The sequence below is a fragment of the Osmerus mordax genome, chromosome 10 (assembly GCF_038355195.1).
Source record: "Osmerus mordax isolate fOsmMor3 chromosome 10, fOsmMor3.pri, whole genome shotgun sequence".
Lineage (NCBI taxonomy): Eukaryota > Metazoa > Chordata > Actinopteri > Osmeriformes > Osmeridae > Osmerus > Osmerus mordax.
Genome location: NC_090059.1, coordinates 16,016,502 through 16,031,581, shown reverse-complemented (window position 1 = coordinate 16,031,581; position 15,080 = coordinate 16,016,502). Strand labels below are relative to the sequence as shown.

The following is a 15,080-nucleotide window of genomic DNA, read 5'->3' as shown; positions in this document are numbered from 1 at the left end:
CTCTCCTCGGATTCAATCGCGTCTCTCCGCCCCTCGCCCCCCAATCAAAAGCGAGTCCATTGGGGCTTGCGGACGCTAAGCCGGCGTCCCAGTCAGCCTGTTTATCTCAGCGTGTTGTTATCTTCAGCGTTTTGCTTTGAGAACGAGCATACATTAAAGAAATCCTCAAGGAATTCTCGGAGGCGAGGGGCACCTTCTAGGCAGGCTCACTGGGGACCTCTGTATCTGCCCCCGGATGGGGCAACAGTCGACCTCCTCTGCCACCTGCCCTTGGGGCACATTTACCACCTCTACTACATTTACATTTACATGTAGTCATTTAGCAGACGCTCTTATCCAGAGCGACTTACAGTAAGTACAGGGACATTCCCCCGAGGCAAGTAGGGTGAAGTGCCTTGCCCAAGGACACAACGTCAGTTTGCATGACGGGGAATCGAACTGGCAACCTTCGGATTACTAGCCCGATTCCCTCACCGCTCAGCCACCTGACTCCCCTATACTACTACTACTATAGCATATTATGTATTTGGGGTGAATTGTTCCCTTACTTAAAACTGTGAAACATTCTAATTGACAGTGTTTATAGTTGCCTTTGCGGCTGTGCATTTGTGTGTATGCCTGTGTGTTTCAATACCTTATGTTCAAGACTAGTGTGTTTTTGTGTGTTGGAATAGTTAATGACTAGTTTATTGGACAACGTACGGTTCTGAAAATATTTTCGACCTGTTCCAACTCTCTCTCGCTCTCGATCCCTTCAATTATTTTCAGTCAGCGGCAATGTACTTCATTCGTTTGACCACACATACCCACAGGAGGCATTCAGCCAACTGACTTACACCATGTCTGCATAAAATGTATATAAACTACTCCCAATGGCTTTTCTTCTACATTCTCTGTGTGTTTCAGAAATCCCAGTGGTCAACCCAACTGCCATGGTTAGCAGCACAGAAGAACCAGCAGGTTAGTGTTTCCCTGGCCGTTTACGAGAACATTTTTTTTTTTTTTATATATATATATTTCTGGGCTCAGCTGGTAAGCTAGGGAATAAATATTAATGGAGGGTGGGGTCTTGGCTTTTGATGTCTGAGTTAGGAGAACAAGCATTCTGGAATGGAGCCTGTTTTTCCATTGTCTTAAACCTGAGTTCTTGGCGCTGGCAGTTAGCCGTTAGCCTTAGCAGGTTAGCTTTGCTTTGAGCCCGGCTCCAGCTCAACACTACGCCAATGGAAAAGCAGCAGTGGTAAACAGTTGAAGTTTAGCTCCGAAACATGGAAGGAGGGAGGTTTTTGAGGCGTGAAAATAGTGTTGGCAAAAGATTTTGAGGGAAAGATTGTTTTTTTCCGCAGATTTTCTTTTTTCTCTCTCTCTCTCTCTCTCTCTCTCTGTCTCTCTCTCTCTCTCTCTCTCTCTCTCTCTCTCTCTCTCTCTCGCTCTCTCTCTCGCTCTCTCTCTCGCTCTCTCTCTCGCTCTCTCTCTCGCTCTCTCTCTTGCTCTCTCTCTCTTGCTCTCTCTTTCTCTTTCTTTTACTCGATTTAGGCTTTGCTCAATTACCCTTCTCTCATTTTTCAACTGGTTCGTGTTTCACCAAAACAGTGGCGTTGATTTGGAAACAGTGATTCATTATTGGTTTTACAGTAGAACTCAACACCGGACCCTACCTCCCACCACGCCAACACCTCGCTGCAAAGCGCACAGGGTGTTCAGCCAGGACTCAGGAAATCACAGCCAAAAATAGGTGTTGCCTTATGGGGTTTGCGTGCAGAAAAGGTCAAAAGGTCATGGAGGATGTGAGTGTACCCGCCCATTAAGGGGGAGCCAAGACGGAGTCATTTTCTCAGCTAAATGGTTATGATTGGGTCAGTGATGCAGTTCATGGTAAACGAAATAGAAACAAAAGTGAAATACCCACCCATGCTAACGCTAACGCTAACCAGCTGAGTGGGCCAGTTAAATGCACCAGGATGGAAGGAGCTTGTCCTCTCTTCACTGCAGCAGTCTTTTAAACCCCAGACACTCTACTCTCTGTCTGCTACCCTGGGAAAGGGTTTTCAACTGTGAAAAACACGAGAGTTGTTTATTGTCAATTCATCTCTGCACAAACAGAACATACAAGAGAACCCTCCAACCCCAAATCTCTCTCTGGTTCTGTCCTCTCCAACTCACCATAGAACCTCTCTACCTCTGTCAAGGCCCTCAGAAACCGAAAACCTGAAAATCTCAGCCCTGTTTTGTGCGGGGGGCGGTGGACGCAATTTGTCCTTGTCACCGCGCTGTGAAAGGGACTAGCGTGAACAAGGGTAACCGGAGCCACCAAGGCGATTGTGTGTGTTTTCAGTAGACTGCTCTTCTGGGTCAATGGGCGATTCACTGGGGTCTTTTCCAGGTGAATGCCCATCTGTGAGTGACTCTTCATGGGAAAACACACACTGGCCCCCAGCCAACTCCTGAACACTCATACTTCTGGCCTGGCCACCATGCCAGCAGTAAGATGGATACACACACACACACACACAAACATACACACGCAGATTAATAAAATAAGACATCCAAATACTGTATATTTTCAAAATGTTTACACTCTTAAACACTTCGGCCATCTTTTTTTTTTTATCATCTCTTATATACTCTCTATCCATCAAATGTTTTCAATTTCTTTCCCTCGCTCCACTCTCTTTCGATCTGTCCTCTTCCCTGAATCTTTTTTTCCTTCTTCTCCTTTCCCCTCTCTCCATCTCTCTCTCTCACACTCTCTCTCTTTCTCTGGTTGTAGCTAATAAAACTTCCTGCGCTCTGATATACGGCCAAACCTCCTTGACATTTTTACAGGCTACTCTGCCCCCTCTTCCTCTACTTCCTCACCCCCCGCTCAATCCCTCTCCCAAAAAACTCTCTCCTTCCCTAAAACGGCCAGCATCACTCCCTCACTTTCGTGCAACCGAAAAATCGGTCATGTCTCCCTTGTTCTTCCACTCTCTTTTCTAATTGGGCCAATTCCTGTTAGCAATCAGTTTTATGTCAGTTGGTTTGGAGAGCGAGTTTCTCCGTGTGCAGCTTCTGAATGAAGGCAGCACGGGGGGTAGACCACAGCGAAACAAGCCCAGCTTTTCTGATTTCACGCTGGGCAAACACACCAGGTTTCACTGTCACTTACATTTGTCTCCTCCAGAATCTCCAGACTAACATCTAACCGGAATCTGAACTGTGGTTCTGTTTACTTAAAGCTATAGTCGACAAATCTCACTGTACCCTCATAACCTTTCACCAATGACACAGAATGCCCGAACTTCCCATCCAAGTCTCGCAACCCCAGTGTTATCCAAACAAGTACAGTAGTGCTAGTTTAATGATGGCTGTTGACCTCTTGTCCTTTGTCCCGGATGACACCGTTTCGGCTTCGTAAGCATTAGCATATTTGAATTGACACAGAACCATGGTTGAGAACCACTAGAAGGCACCAGAAACGTTGTTGATGACCAGCGATTGAAGAGGTCTTTTGGGTCAACTAGGGGAAGCCGAAAGACCATGCCCACATCTTGATCTTTCTATTGGTTTTGCGCCAATTTCCTCTCACAGGGAGGCCACAATAACCGCAGTGTGGAAGTCCCATCTGCGGCGCTGCTGCGGTCAGCCGGGGTCAACGCTCCAGTGTGTGGTCTCTCTCATCACACTGGCAGCTCCCTGGACCCGCCGGAGCGTGTTCATGACCGTCCTGCCACGGCCTCTCCCTCTCCCCCTCTCCCCCCCTCTCCCTCTCCCTCTCCCTCTCCCTCTCCCTCTCCCTCTCCCTCTCTCCCTCTCTCCCTCTCTCCCTCTCTCCCTCTCTCCCTCCCTCTCTCTCTCCCGAGAGATGATGACCATCCTGCCTCGGCCACTTCCACCACGCTCTGTCTTTCTTCAAGCCCCAAGAAAAAGCCAGACTTGTCAACCTGAACGCTCCCCCCCCCCCCCTTTCTCTGGTATATTTCACTATCTCCACCACCGGTTATTGCGGGAGCTTATGTGCAATTTGTAGATTGTATTTTATGCCAAAAAGACAGAACAAACCCAACATTTCTTCCATCCAACTCCATTTGTCTCGAGCCATGTGTTGAGCATGTGTTTTGCTGTTTGCTGGTGTGAATAAATGTTTGTGTGTGTGTGTGGTATAACACTGTGAAATAGTGCCTGATATGTGTTTCAGACTGCTGTAAAATGGTGTTAGGGTACGTGTGAAACGGTCTTATAATAGTCTAAATGTGACCATGTAACTACCTTCAAATCGGGAGTGTCTGAAGGGGTCACAGCAAGGAGCTCCACCACTGTTGCAATGTTTTAAGTGTCCTAACCTTTTCTCTGTTTACAGACTGTGAATCCTACTGCAAGCCCGTGAAAGGGAATCTCAAGATCAACATGAAGAAGTACTGCAAAAAAGACTATGGTAAGACTACCGTCGTCAAGTCAAGACTACTATCCGACTAGATATTCATTAAATATAAAATGCTAATTTGAAAAAGAGTGATTGAGGAAGAATTTATGATCGGCAGGATATAGGGTAATCTTATGTATCTTGTTCAAGTATTAAATATAGATTTGTGTTTAAAAATGCTGATCGGCGAACCGATCTTCCTGTCTGTATTGCAGCGGTGCAAGTCAACGTGCTGGACATGGAGACGATGGGGGACTGGGCCAAGTTCTCCGTCAACGTGGTGTCCGTCTACAAGAGCCGCGGTGAGCCACTGAAGCGCGGTGACAACATCCTGTGGATCCACATGAAGGACCTGGCCTGCAAGTGCCCCAAGATCCAAATGAGCAAGCGATTCCTGGTCATGGGTACCAGCGAGGGCGGGCCGGGGGCGGGGCCCGGAGTGCCGGCAGGGGGCGGGGCTGGAGCGGCAGCGGCGCCCGGTACCGGTAGTCTCCTGGCCGACAAGAACAGCCTGGTGATCCAGTGGAGGGACGTTTGGACACGGCGCCTCCGGAAGTTCCAGCGCAAAGAGAAGAAGGGGAAGTGCAGCAAAGCATGATGGGACAGCAGTACCCATCCCCTCCTATTGGACCCTCCCTCCACAACCCCTCGCCTCAGCCTGGCCCTACTGTTCCTCCGATCCGTACGCCACAACCCTCTTCCTGGCTCTCAGCTAGTTACTGCTGGATAGAATACGACTTTGTATCGGCCCCACCTCCTCCCTCTTTCCCCCCCCGTAGCGTGGGGACACTGCACAGTAAAAAGACTGCATGTATCTTGCCTGTTTTAAGGACCACTCTTGTGTATATTGTATAATTATTTCTTCAGTTTCATTGTCGGAGTGTGACTGTCTGTTTTCAATTGGTCTGCCTTGAAAAGGGACCGTTAAAAAGGGTTCGAAGTGTAGACAAAAAGCGGATGCCATTCCCTCCTCTCGACAAAGACAGCAAACATGTCCACTCTTCTCCCCCATACCAGGCCCTCCCTCCCTCCCCCGCCACGCTCTCCCCCTCTCCCCTCCTGACACCATCGCTTTGTAAAACTAGCGACGTTCACAAGGAGTATCGACGGAGCCGGGATAATCAGAGAGATTGACTGACCTAAAGCATCGACTTGCCACTCCAAACCAACGACAAGACACACCGCACAAACTCAGCTTGCTTGCCTCCACCTGTCTGTTCCACAGGTTAAACCCCAACTTCATCAACACAGCATGGGCTGAAACACTGGCAATTCCGCCCTCAGCTATGGGAACTGTAGTCCACATGAGTATGAGCAAACATTGCGTCATTCACCTCTTAGCACATTATCACAACCTCACCACTGCAACCTCTTGATGTTCCAAGGGCTACTCCCAACAGGGGTATTTTTCACCGCAAACCTCAATCTGACCACCACAGCCACTAAAACAACCTTCTGCATAGACGACTGCATACGTGTTTGACCCTGAGTCAAATGCCTCTGATTGCAGTTCCATTGGGTTAGCTTCTTAGAACCCTCTGCTATCAGCACACCACCTCGCACCACTGCTCCCCAGAATTATACATCCCCACTCGGGCTGCGTAGACCCCACTTTCATGTGTAAGTGAAGGCTCAAACCTCAATAGCTCTCATGATGGGAATTGTAGTCATGCATCACAATGAAGACTCATTGTTGTTTTTGTTTTTTGTTTTTTTTCCTTCAAGCAAGACTCAAGCAAAGCAGTACCCACGTTTTTAGTGAACTGCAGACAGCCTTCCATTGTAAAGTTATAAGACAGCCTTCTGTTGAAAGGTTATAAAAAGTGTCCATACATGTGTATTACTATGTGACCAGAGTTTGTCAAGTACTCTTTTATTTTTGTGTCTTTTCTTAGGTTTTTGTTCTTAATTGCTACTTTTGATGGCAGGTAATCGCTTGCCAAAATTAGAGATTATGAATGTGGTTTCCTATTCATGTTAAAAGATATCTTGGATACATGCTATACTTTTCCACTGCAGTTTAGGTTGACAAAATGAATGAGGATGAAAACTTATACCATACATGTGCTCCGTGATTGTATTACAACGCAAGAATATATTTCAACCTTCATGTTTTTCTCTATTTTTTCTTTCTTTTTTTTTTTCTTGTTTGCATGTTTGTGGTTTTGCCGGTCCGTCCTGAGAAAAGCAGACTTCCCAGTGAATTAAGATTAGCCAATGTTAACATCACAATCCAGACAAAAAGCTCCAGTCATCCTCCACCACAAACCGGCCCATTGTGTCCTTCTCATCCTCTGCCAAAAAAAAAAAAAAGAAGAAGAAGAAATGCCAGTTTTTAAATTAAATCATGACAATTTAAAATCACGATTGACACAACCCACAAGATTGCCTGTTTGCTCTCCCTGGTTTGTGTTTGTCTTTATCCTTATTTCCTTTTGGAAACGCATTCAAATTAATTCAATATGAACGCTAAGAAATAGCGTGTGTCAACTAGCTGGCTCGCCATTAGCATGCTAACAGGCAATCATCGGATGCTAGCTCCCCATGCTAGCGGTTTTGCCATGTTGGCTGCGCTGCAGTGGTATGTTTAGTTTGTCCTGTGTCCATGCTTCCCAGAGGATCCTGTTTTGTTGTCTGTGTCAGCCCCCTGTTTGTCTCTAACTACGGTACGTGACAGATGCTGAAAATGCAGCCAAAAATATTTTCAGTGGTGTAGGTCATGTTTAAATTTTCTGACTGAATGTATATGGTAAATTACTAAATGTAAGAACACGCATACACGCAGACATACTGTGGGGTATGACAGTACTTTCTATGAGATTATGTTGTTGAAATAAGAATGTGATCTGACCGCTGACATTTAAAACTTGTCGTGGAGTTTTACTTTCTTTGCAATGAAGTTTTTGAATAGGGGTAGGATGTAGCCAGCTATAAGAACAGGCATGGCTTTCTCTGCATTATCAACATCCCGTCACATTTAGCAGAGCATTGTCCTCTGAACCAATCCAAAACCAATCCATTACCAAAGGGAGATAAGATTATCCAGCCATAAATATCGGTGTAATATTTCCCACCCGTATACAGACATCTGTAAGCGCTAACATTGCAGAGGAGAGAGTATTCCCTCGGAGGAATTCCCACTGATGGAATTTCTCAAAAATGCAGAACCAAACGGTCTAATATTTATGTACGGCTGCCATGACAGTCTGTCAAACAGGTGGTCCAGTAGCACTCGTTTCCTGGTCTGGTATGTGGCTAGCGTGGGCTTGTGTGATGGATAGGAACGTTACGTGTCGAACAGGCCTCTGTCAGACTCAAACATGTCACCAGCTTCCTCATGAAAGGCTACTGTACAGTTGACACAGCCTGTTCCCTTCTGCACAAACAGGAACTTGCATCTGAGGAACGACTGCTCTTTAACGACTGCTCTTTACCCCTCTTCAGTTCTGTCTTACTCCCTTCTTTCCTCTTCTCGTTCTTTCTCTGCCTCTCTTTGCCCGTTTCTTTCCATCTCTCTGTATGTACTTCCAGGAGTGCCTACCCATTCAGCAGATATTGTTTAGGGACTGAAGCTTGGCTCTCATGAAAGCTGTTTAGTAATCTTCATAGAGATTGTCCCACTGGAGTTACCTCAAAGTTACGTCAACAAGCCCAGCAGCTTGGCAAAGGAACTGAGGTTCTAACTCTCAGTCTTTGTTCCTCTCCTGTGTATTTATAACGCACACAGGTGTGTGTTTGTGTGCGTGTAGGTGTGTGAGTGTGTGTTTTTGTCTAGTCATGTACGTGTCTCATTAAAGTAGCTAAATAAAAGCATGATACGATGCAGGTGACCCTATGAGAGAATGGAAAGCACTGGGGTCCACATTCAAAGTGGATGTGAAAGATAATTCACTCAATTTATGTGCTATTTGTGCATCTACTTAAGAAGAATGAACAAACAAACAAACAGATGATACAGTTATCACCTTAGGCAGCTCTTTTGGCAGAGTGACCCCTCCCTCTTTGCCTGTGTTGTTCACTCTTTCAGCTGTGCTGGTGCCTGGCCTGCCCAGATGTGGTGAGCTACTATTGTAACTACTACTGTGGTAACATCCGGTATCACTTCTACCAATGTGTATCTAAAGTAAAGCTTGGCTAACAAGTGGAAACATTGAATTTAATTGACATTGATCAGAACATGACTGAAATAGAATTCTTTACGCAGAAAGTTCTCCTTTTTATCAAACCTAGTTCTGTTCCCGACGACACTATGGCCCAGTGGCCAATGAGATACGACACCACTCTGCAACCCAGTGGATGATGGTGTTGCCACGGACACAATGTCCTCCCGTCAACCTCTCCTGTTACGATCGAGTCTTCCTTGTAAATGTTCCTCTGATGCAATGACCACTGACTTTTTAATCGTAAATGAAAAATAAATTATTAGTTAATGACTGCAGTGTCTGGTCTGTATCTTACTGAACCATGCCATTTCTGACCGGTGACAGGATGTCTTGTGTCTGGTGCTGTGCCCACTCAGTGACTGTGGTGGTTGGGCAACATGGCATGTGTCTGCATGGTGTATGTGTGTCTGCATGGTGTGTGTGTGTGTGTCTGCATGGTGTGTGTGTCTGCCTGCATGGTGTGTGTGTGTGTCTGCATGGTGTGTGTGTGTCTGCATGATGTGTGTGTGTTTGCATGGTGTGTGTCTGCATGATGTGTGTGTGTGCATGGTGTGTGTGTGTTTCAGTGTGTGAGTGAGCACTACACACACCATGAGCGTCTGGATAGGGGTGTTTTTACTCCAACCACAGACATAGCCTAGACTGGGGGGTGGAGATGGGGGTGGAGATGGGGGGTGGGCGCGTGTATTCCCTCGCCCAGAGCGAAGCAGGAGTTGGGGCTCTGCAAATAAACACTGGGGCAGCACCCCCCAAGACACACACAGACACACACACACACCTTACCTCAGAGGAAACCCAACTCCAGAGCCAGAGCTATGGCAGGAAACCTTCCTCCCCCCCTCCACTCCTCCCCCTCCTCCCCCCTCCTCCTTCTCCTTTGCCTCCCTCCATCCTCCAGTCTCCTCTCTTCTCCTCCTGACCCCTCCTCCTTCCCTCCCTCTCCTTTGCCTCCCTCCATCCTCCAGTCTCCTCTCTTCTCCTCCTGACCCCTCCTCCTTCCCTCCCTCTCCTTTGCCTCCCTTCATCCTCCAGTCTCCTCTCTTCTCCCCACCCTCTAACCAAACAGGCAACCGCCAGACCCCCACCCCCTTCCACCCCTTGGTAAATTACAGGAAAGCAGTCATTTATCACCACTTTCACAGAAGGGGCAGGGGGAAGATGGAGAGCTGAGACGGTCCGGACACACCAGGGCACGTCTCGTCCGTCCATCCCTGCTATCCCATCCCACCCTGGGGGCCTGGAGCTCCTGCACATCCCCCCCCCCCGGCCCCCACCGCCATCCTCATCCCTTTCTCTGGGATCATGTCCGACCTTAATATTGGATTACTGAGAAACCAGAACCTGGATCCACTTTGGTTCCAGAGGATGGGGGCCCGGGTCTGCTTCTCTGCTCCCCATTCCAGGGGCTGGAGGGCTGGGGTGTGCGCTACTTGGACTGAGCCCCAGTCTCCTCCACCTCCGAACGTTGATGAACGATGTGCTGAAATTGCGGCTTCGCCATACAGGAACTATTCGCTTGACATGTGACATGTCAGACACGCGCCGGAGAGCCCCGCCCCACCCTGCCCTGTCCCGGCCAATCCTCTGACTGGAAACAGAATCAGAGGTAGATGCAGCTGAACTCAGCTCAGCTCTGCACTTACTAACCCCTGGAAGGATGAGACACAATAAATACACACACACACAAGCATGCAGACCAACAGTCAGTCCATCTACCCAACCACAACAACATGAATAGTGGCCTGAACTGAATGTGAAAGTTGACAGTAAAATACTCTCACCAAGCATTTCCTCTGGTTCTGGCCAAAATCCCTGTGGGGTCATTCTACACAGACGGATCAAGTACGTCAAGGCTGCAGGTCTAATATCTTAGTGTAGAGTATCTTGAATACACATGACACCATCTCAGGCTGTACCTCCATGTCATAGCATGTATTTAACCAGAAATAAAGAGCAGCCTTGTAATTGCATTAGAGCAATAATTAATGACTAACTGAATGCTAAATGTAGCCGAACAAGCGTGAAGCACTGAAGCAGTAGCCACCCTGTATCCATCACCGATATCGTTCGGCTCTGTGGCCATTTCAGACCCACCTCATCTCTCAGCTCTGACATGGTGTTCTGAGACCCAACCCGCTGGGTCTCTCAATGTCAGCTGTGATTGGTCTAAAACTAACCCCCCCCCCACCTCCAGACCCTCCAAACCCCCGTCCCGGAGGGCGATGTGTTGACAGGACCCCCATCAGGGGCCTACTACATCACCTGGCTTGCTTTGGCAGACACCCACACGAGTTGATGGAGCACGGGCCTGTTACTCTTTCCTGGGGTTTAATAAAGGTAAGAAAAGGGGGTTCGCTCTGATCTGGGGGGCCTGGTCTTTCCTGACTCAGGTTGCAGGGGAGAATTATGGAAGTGTTTGAAAAACACGTTTGTTTTTTTCAGAATTACTTTCCTCTTGGTTTGCAAAGCAATGTTGGTTTGAAGGTGTGTGTGTCTGAAATAGAAATTTTGTTCAGGGGGTATAGTAAGAGCGTATCTCTTCAGTTGCACTAGAAAAGGGTTAAACTTCAAATGGACACCTTTAGTATCTTTATGGATACTAAACTATACTTATGGACTTCATCCATATTTTCTCTCTAATTGTGTGCTCATTGTGTGTGTGTTTATGTATAAGTCTCTCTGTGAATGTGTGTGTGAATGTGTGTGTGTGAATATGTGTGTGTGTGTGTGTGTGTGTGTGTTTGTTTATGTATGTAAGTCTCTGTGAATGTGTGTGGGTTAGGGTCACTCAATATTAGCCCCTGTGAAAACCACAAAAATGTGTAGAGAAGTCTGCATAGGCCTGTCATAAATATTCAGTCTCTCTCTCTCTCCTTCTCTCCTCCACTCTCCATCTCTTTCCCTCTCTGCATGCTCCAGATCTGCTCTCTGAGTGGGACCAGCTGTCCAGTGAAGACATATCTCTCTCCGGACCTCTGGAACTGACAACATGCGTGACGATGACCACACCTCTGTTCACATCTGTCATCTTTCAATCTCAACATCTTTCCATCTCTCCATCCTCCAAACATCTCCCCATGTTCCAAAAACATTCAATCTTTTTTTCCCCCTCAGTACAGCCAAGGCATCTCTCTCCATCCCCAAGTCTTTCTAATACCTCTCAGGCCCAAACCTAGCCAGGCACAAATCTTTTCAGTTTAGACCCTTTTGGGTACTGCATCTCTCCACTGACTGGCGATCGAAAGCCAAGTCCTGTTTAAGCGATTTAAGAGGTCGGTCTGTCTTTATAAGTGTTCCATCTGAAAACGTTTTTCAAAGGGTTTCCCTACACAGGGACAAACTATTCTACATAACCTTCTTTGCTTCACAGATCGAACACACCAGGAAAACCAATAACATGGACACTTTTTGTCAATTTTCCCGACACAAGGGAACAGAAGTTGTGGCATGAAGGTGACTAGCAGGGAACATACTCCAGTCAGTGTTCCTTTGTTTGGTCTTTTACTGTAGAAACAACTGTTATTGGAACACTGAGTGATTGAAACCGAGGAGATCGGGGAGGTATAAGAACACCAGTGTGGTCTTTGATAGGAGCATTGTGCAGAAGAGGCCTGTCCTGTCCTAATCCTCCGGCTGCCTATGGGTCTGATTGGGTACTGTTGAAAATGGGGATGAGTCTGCCTCTTCAAAGCCTGAAACACTAGAGGCGCAGTGTGTGCGTGTGTGTGTGTGCGTGTGTGTGCGTGTGTGTGCGAGAGAGAAAGTTAGAGACATGGTTGAGAGCAGGGCTCGCAACTACCTTTTTTCCTCACTGTCCCAGTACCGTCCCGAAGTGAAAAATGTAACTGTCCCAAACTGAACTTGGACCTGTCCCAAAATGTAAATTCTTTTGTTTTTGCATTTTGACATTCTGACATGGGTCTAGGTTATTTGCAACACTGTTTAAGTAATCCACACAGTCGTGGGGCTCAAATCAATGTTTAAATTTCAATGTGAATACATACACAATAGAATACACAATTTGTTTTCTTGCTTGTTTCATGGTGGGGCTAACACAATTCTTGGTGTGGCTGTAGTAAAAAAGTTTGTAAATGTTTTTAAAATGTTTTGGAAAAAAATATTTCAAAAGGTTTGAAAAATACTTTGGAAAGGTTCCATTTTTTTCTTCTTTTTTTTTAACGTTCTCATGGTTTTAAAAAACAATGTTTGAAAATAATAGTTAAGGATTATTTATTTATTTATTATGTTTCTACAGATTTCAAAAATATTTGACAAAACATTTCAAAAGGTTAAAGTAATTGCATTTCATTGATTTTAGGTATTTAATTATATTTTACTAATATTTTAAGAATCAAGCACATCATGTTTTGTGGGAAGAGTGATTCGGGAAATCAGACTGAACCTGACTAAGAAAGTCTTTACGAAAAACAGGAAGGCACAAAATTCCCTCATTTGACCCATGATTTTAGACATAATGCCAAAAAATCCTATTGACTGGGTCTGAATCCAGAAGACAAGCTTAACAACAAAAAACATATTCTCCCTTCCTTCTCCCTCCTTCTAAAGGCAAGGGTCACAGGTTCAAATGTTTACAGTTGAAAGTATTGTTTTTCATACCACCATCTCTTTGACTCTCTTTCTTGAATCAAATCAAATCAAATGTATTTGTATAGCCCTTTTTACATGCAAGCATGTCACAGAGGGCTTCACATACGCCCATAGAACTGCCCCTCAACCAGTGTTCCTGAATATGCTTAGCTAGCTGAGCTACAGTGAGCTGTGTTGTGCTGTGCTTTGCCATGCCATGCTGTTTCTTTGCTCTCCTGTGCTGTGCTGTGCCGTGCTGTGCTGTGCTGTGCCGTGCTGTGCCGTGCCGTGCCAGGCCTTGGGACCATCTGTTGGCGTTTAGCACCAGCTCTACCGCCCCCGCGCTGATCTCCGGTCCACATTAACCGGCCTAATTTGTCTGCCAAAGCCTACTCTGATTGCTACCAGGTGATGTCATGTGAAAGGTGAGGGATGCCTACTTATCTGTGGAGAAAGAGAGACTAAGAAGGAGAGAGGGAGAAAGAGAGACTAAGAAGGAGAGAGGGAGAAGGAGAGAGGGAGACAGACAGAGCCTGAGTAGAAAAAAGGGGTGTGTGATAGAAAATAGGTCAAGTGGGATAGAGAAACTAGGAAAACGGAAAGGTCAAGAAAAATCCGGAGCAGGATTTGGAGAAAAGGGGGGGGGGGGTAGGGTCTGGGGGGGAGAAAGGAAAAGAAGAGAAGAGGGAGGAGAAGAAAGGGAACAAGCCAGAGACAGGGACTCGTAAAAAAGAGTAAAACATGACCTGTGGCGTTCCACGGGTTTCGTTTCGGGAGTTTGACTAATCGCACAGAGATAGACGAGACAGTGATGAGGCCAGATTGAGATCTCATCTGGCTTTCCACTGAGGCCTTCCCCAGGCGTGTCTGCAAGTCTCCAGGACGGCACGGCCACACAAATGGAACAGGCTCTCTCTTCTCCTTAGGTATTCCCAAATCCCCCTCGCAATTCCCAACGCGTCTCTTTCTTGTTTTACAAGGAGGGGGCCAAGAGGCTCCCAGTACGAAGCCCGGGAAGGAGGGATGGATGGAGGAGGGTGGGATGGGGGAGGGATGGATGGGAGAGGGAGGCAGGCAGGGAGGCAGGGAGGGAGGGAGGCAGGGAGGCAGGGAGGGAGGGAGGGAGGGAGGGAGGGAGGGAGGGAGGGAGGGAGGGAGGGAGGGAGGGAGGGAGGGAGGGAGGGAGGGAGGGAGGGAGGGAGGGAGGGAGGGAGGGAGGGAGGGAGGGAGGGAGGGAGGGAGGGAGGGAGGGATTGGGGACACTTGTGGAAAGATCCTCTGGGACTCATCTATTTATGGGAGTTTAAAGCATTCCAATTCAATCTTTACGAAGTATAACTAAGTATAACTACTAGAATACGAAGTATTCTTTAATAACAAAAATTGACATCATTCCCACTCTGCACTGCAAAGTTCAGCCTGGCCATTACACCATAAGGTGACCTTCCATATCTATATACACATACAACTCCTCATCCTAGGACCACGACCGTAGGGTCTTAGGAAGACCATTGTGGTCAAACAGTCAAATCTCCCTACTCCCTTCAGCTCCAATCCCAAAAACCACAAAAGTTCTGCCATTACTTGGCGCAGGTTCTCCTGGCCTGTCTAAGGAGGCCGTACACCCAAGGTCTCATCACAGCTAATGACAGCTGCTGGGCCATTACTCTTCCACCCAGCCAAAATCCGACATGGGATATTTGCTCACAAAAATGTTGATGTAATGTTAAAAACAGCCTGTTTGCATGTACAGGTACAGCTGTGGGGAAAATGTGTGTTCCTCACGGTTATAGACCGTTACATCTGGTATTCAACGTCGATCCGCAAACCACACATTCACTATGTCATCCTGACGTGATTGAAAACAGTAGCACAGCAGCAGCTGATGTGTTCTTAATCAACACCAAACATTACCAAGAAACACA

The 15,080-nt window shown here is 46.9% G+C and overlaps 2 protein-coding genes across 2 annotated transcripts in view; both read left to right on the top strand.

The window, feature by feature from the left end:
* The window catches only part of LOC136950042 (netrin-3-like), a 30,379-nt gene extending 25,376 nt beyond the window's left edge, over positions 1 to 5,003 (top strand). Inside the window, exons 4-6 of the mRNA XM_067244128.1 lie at positions 907 to 960; positions 4,343 to 4,417; positions 4,621 to 5,003. Of these exons, the coding sequence (XP_067100229.1) occupies positions 907 to 960; positions 4,343 to 4,417; positions 4,621 to 5,003 (512 nt within the window). The remainder of the gene's footprint in view (positions 1 to 906; positions 961 to 4,342; positions 4,418 to 4,620) is intronic.
* A 3,222-nt stretch (positions 5,004 to 8,225) lies between these two features.
* Positions 8,226 to 15,080, top strand: part of ankfn1b (ankyrin repeat and fibronectin type III domain containing 1b) — a 24,329-nt gene continuing 17,474 nt past the window's right edge. The window contains exons 1-2 of the mRNA XM_067244127.1: positions 8,226 to 8,231; positions 8,433 to 8,490. Coding sequence (XP_067100228.1) covers positions 8,226 to 8,231; positions 8,433 to 8,490 — 64 coding nt within the window. The remainder of the gene's footprint in view (positions 8,232 to 8,432; positions 8,491 to 15,080) is intronic.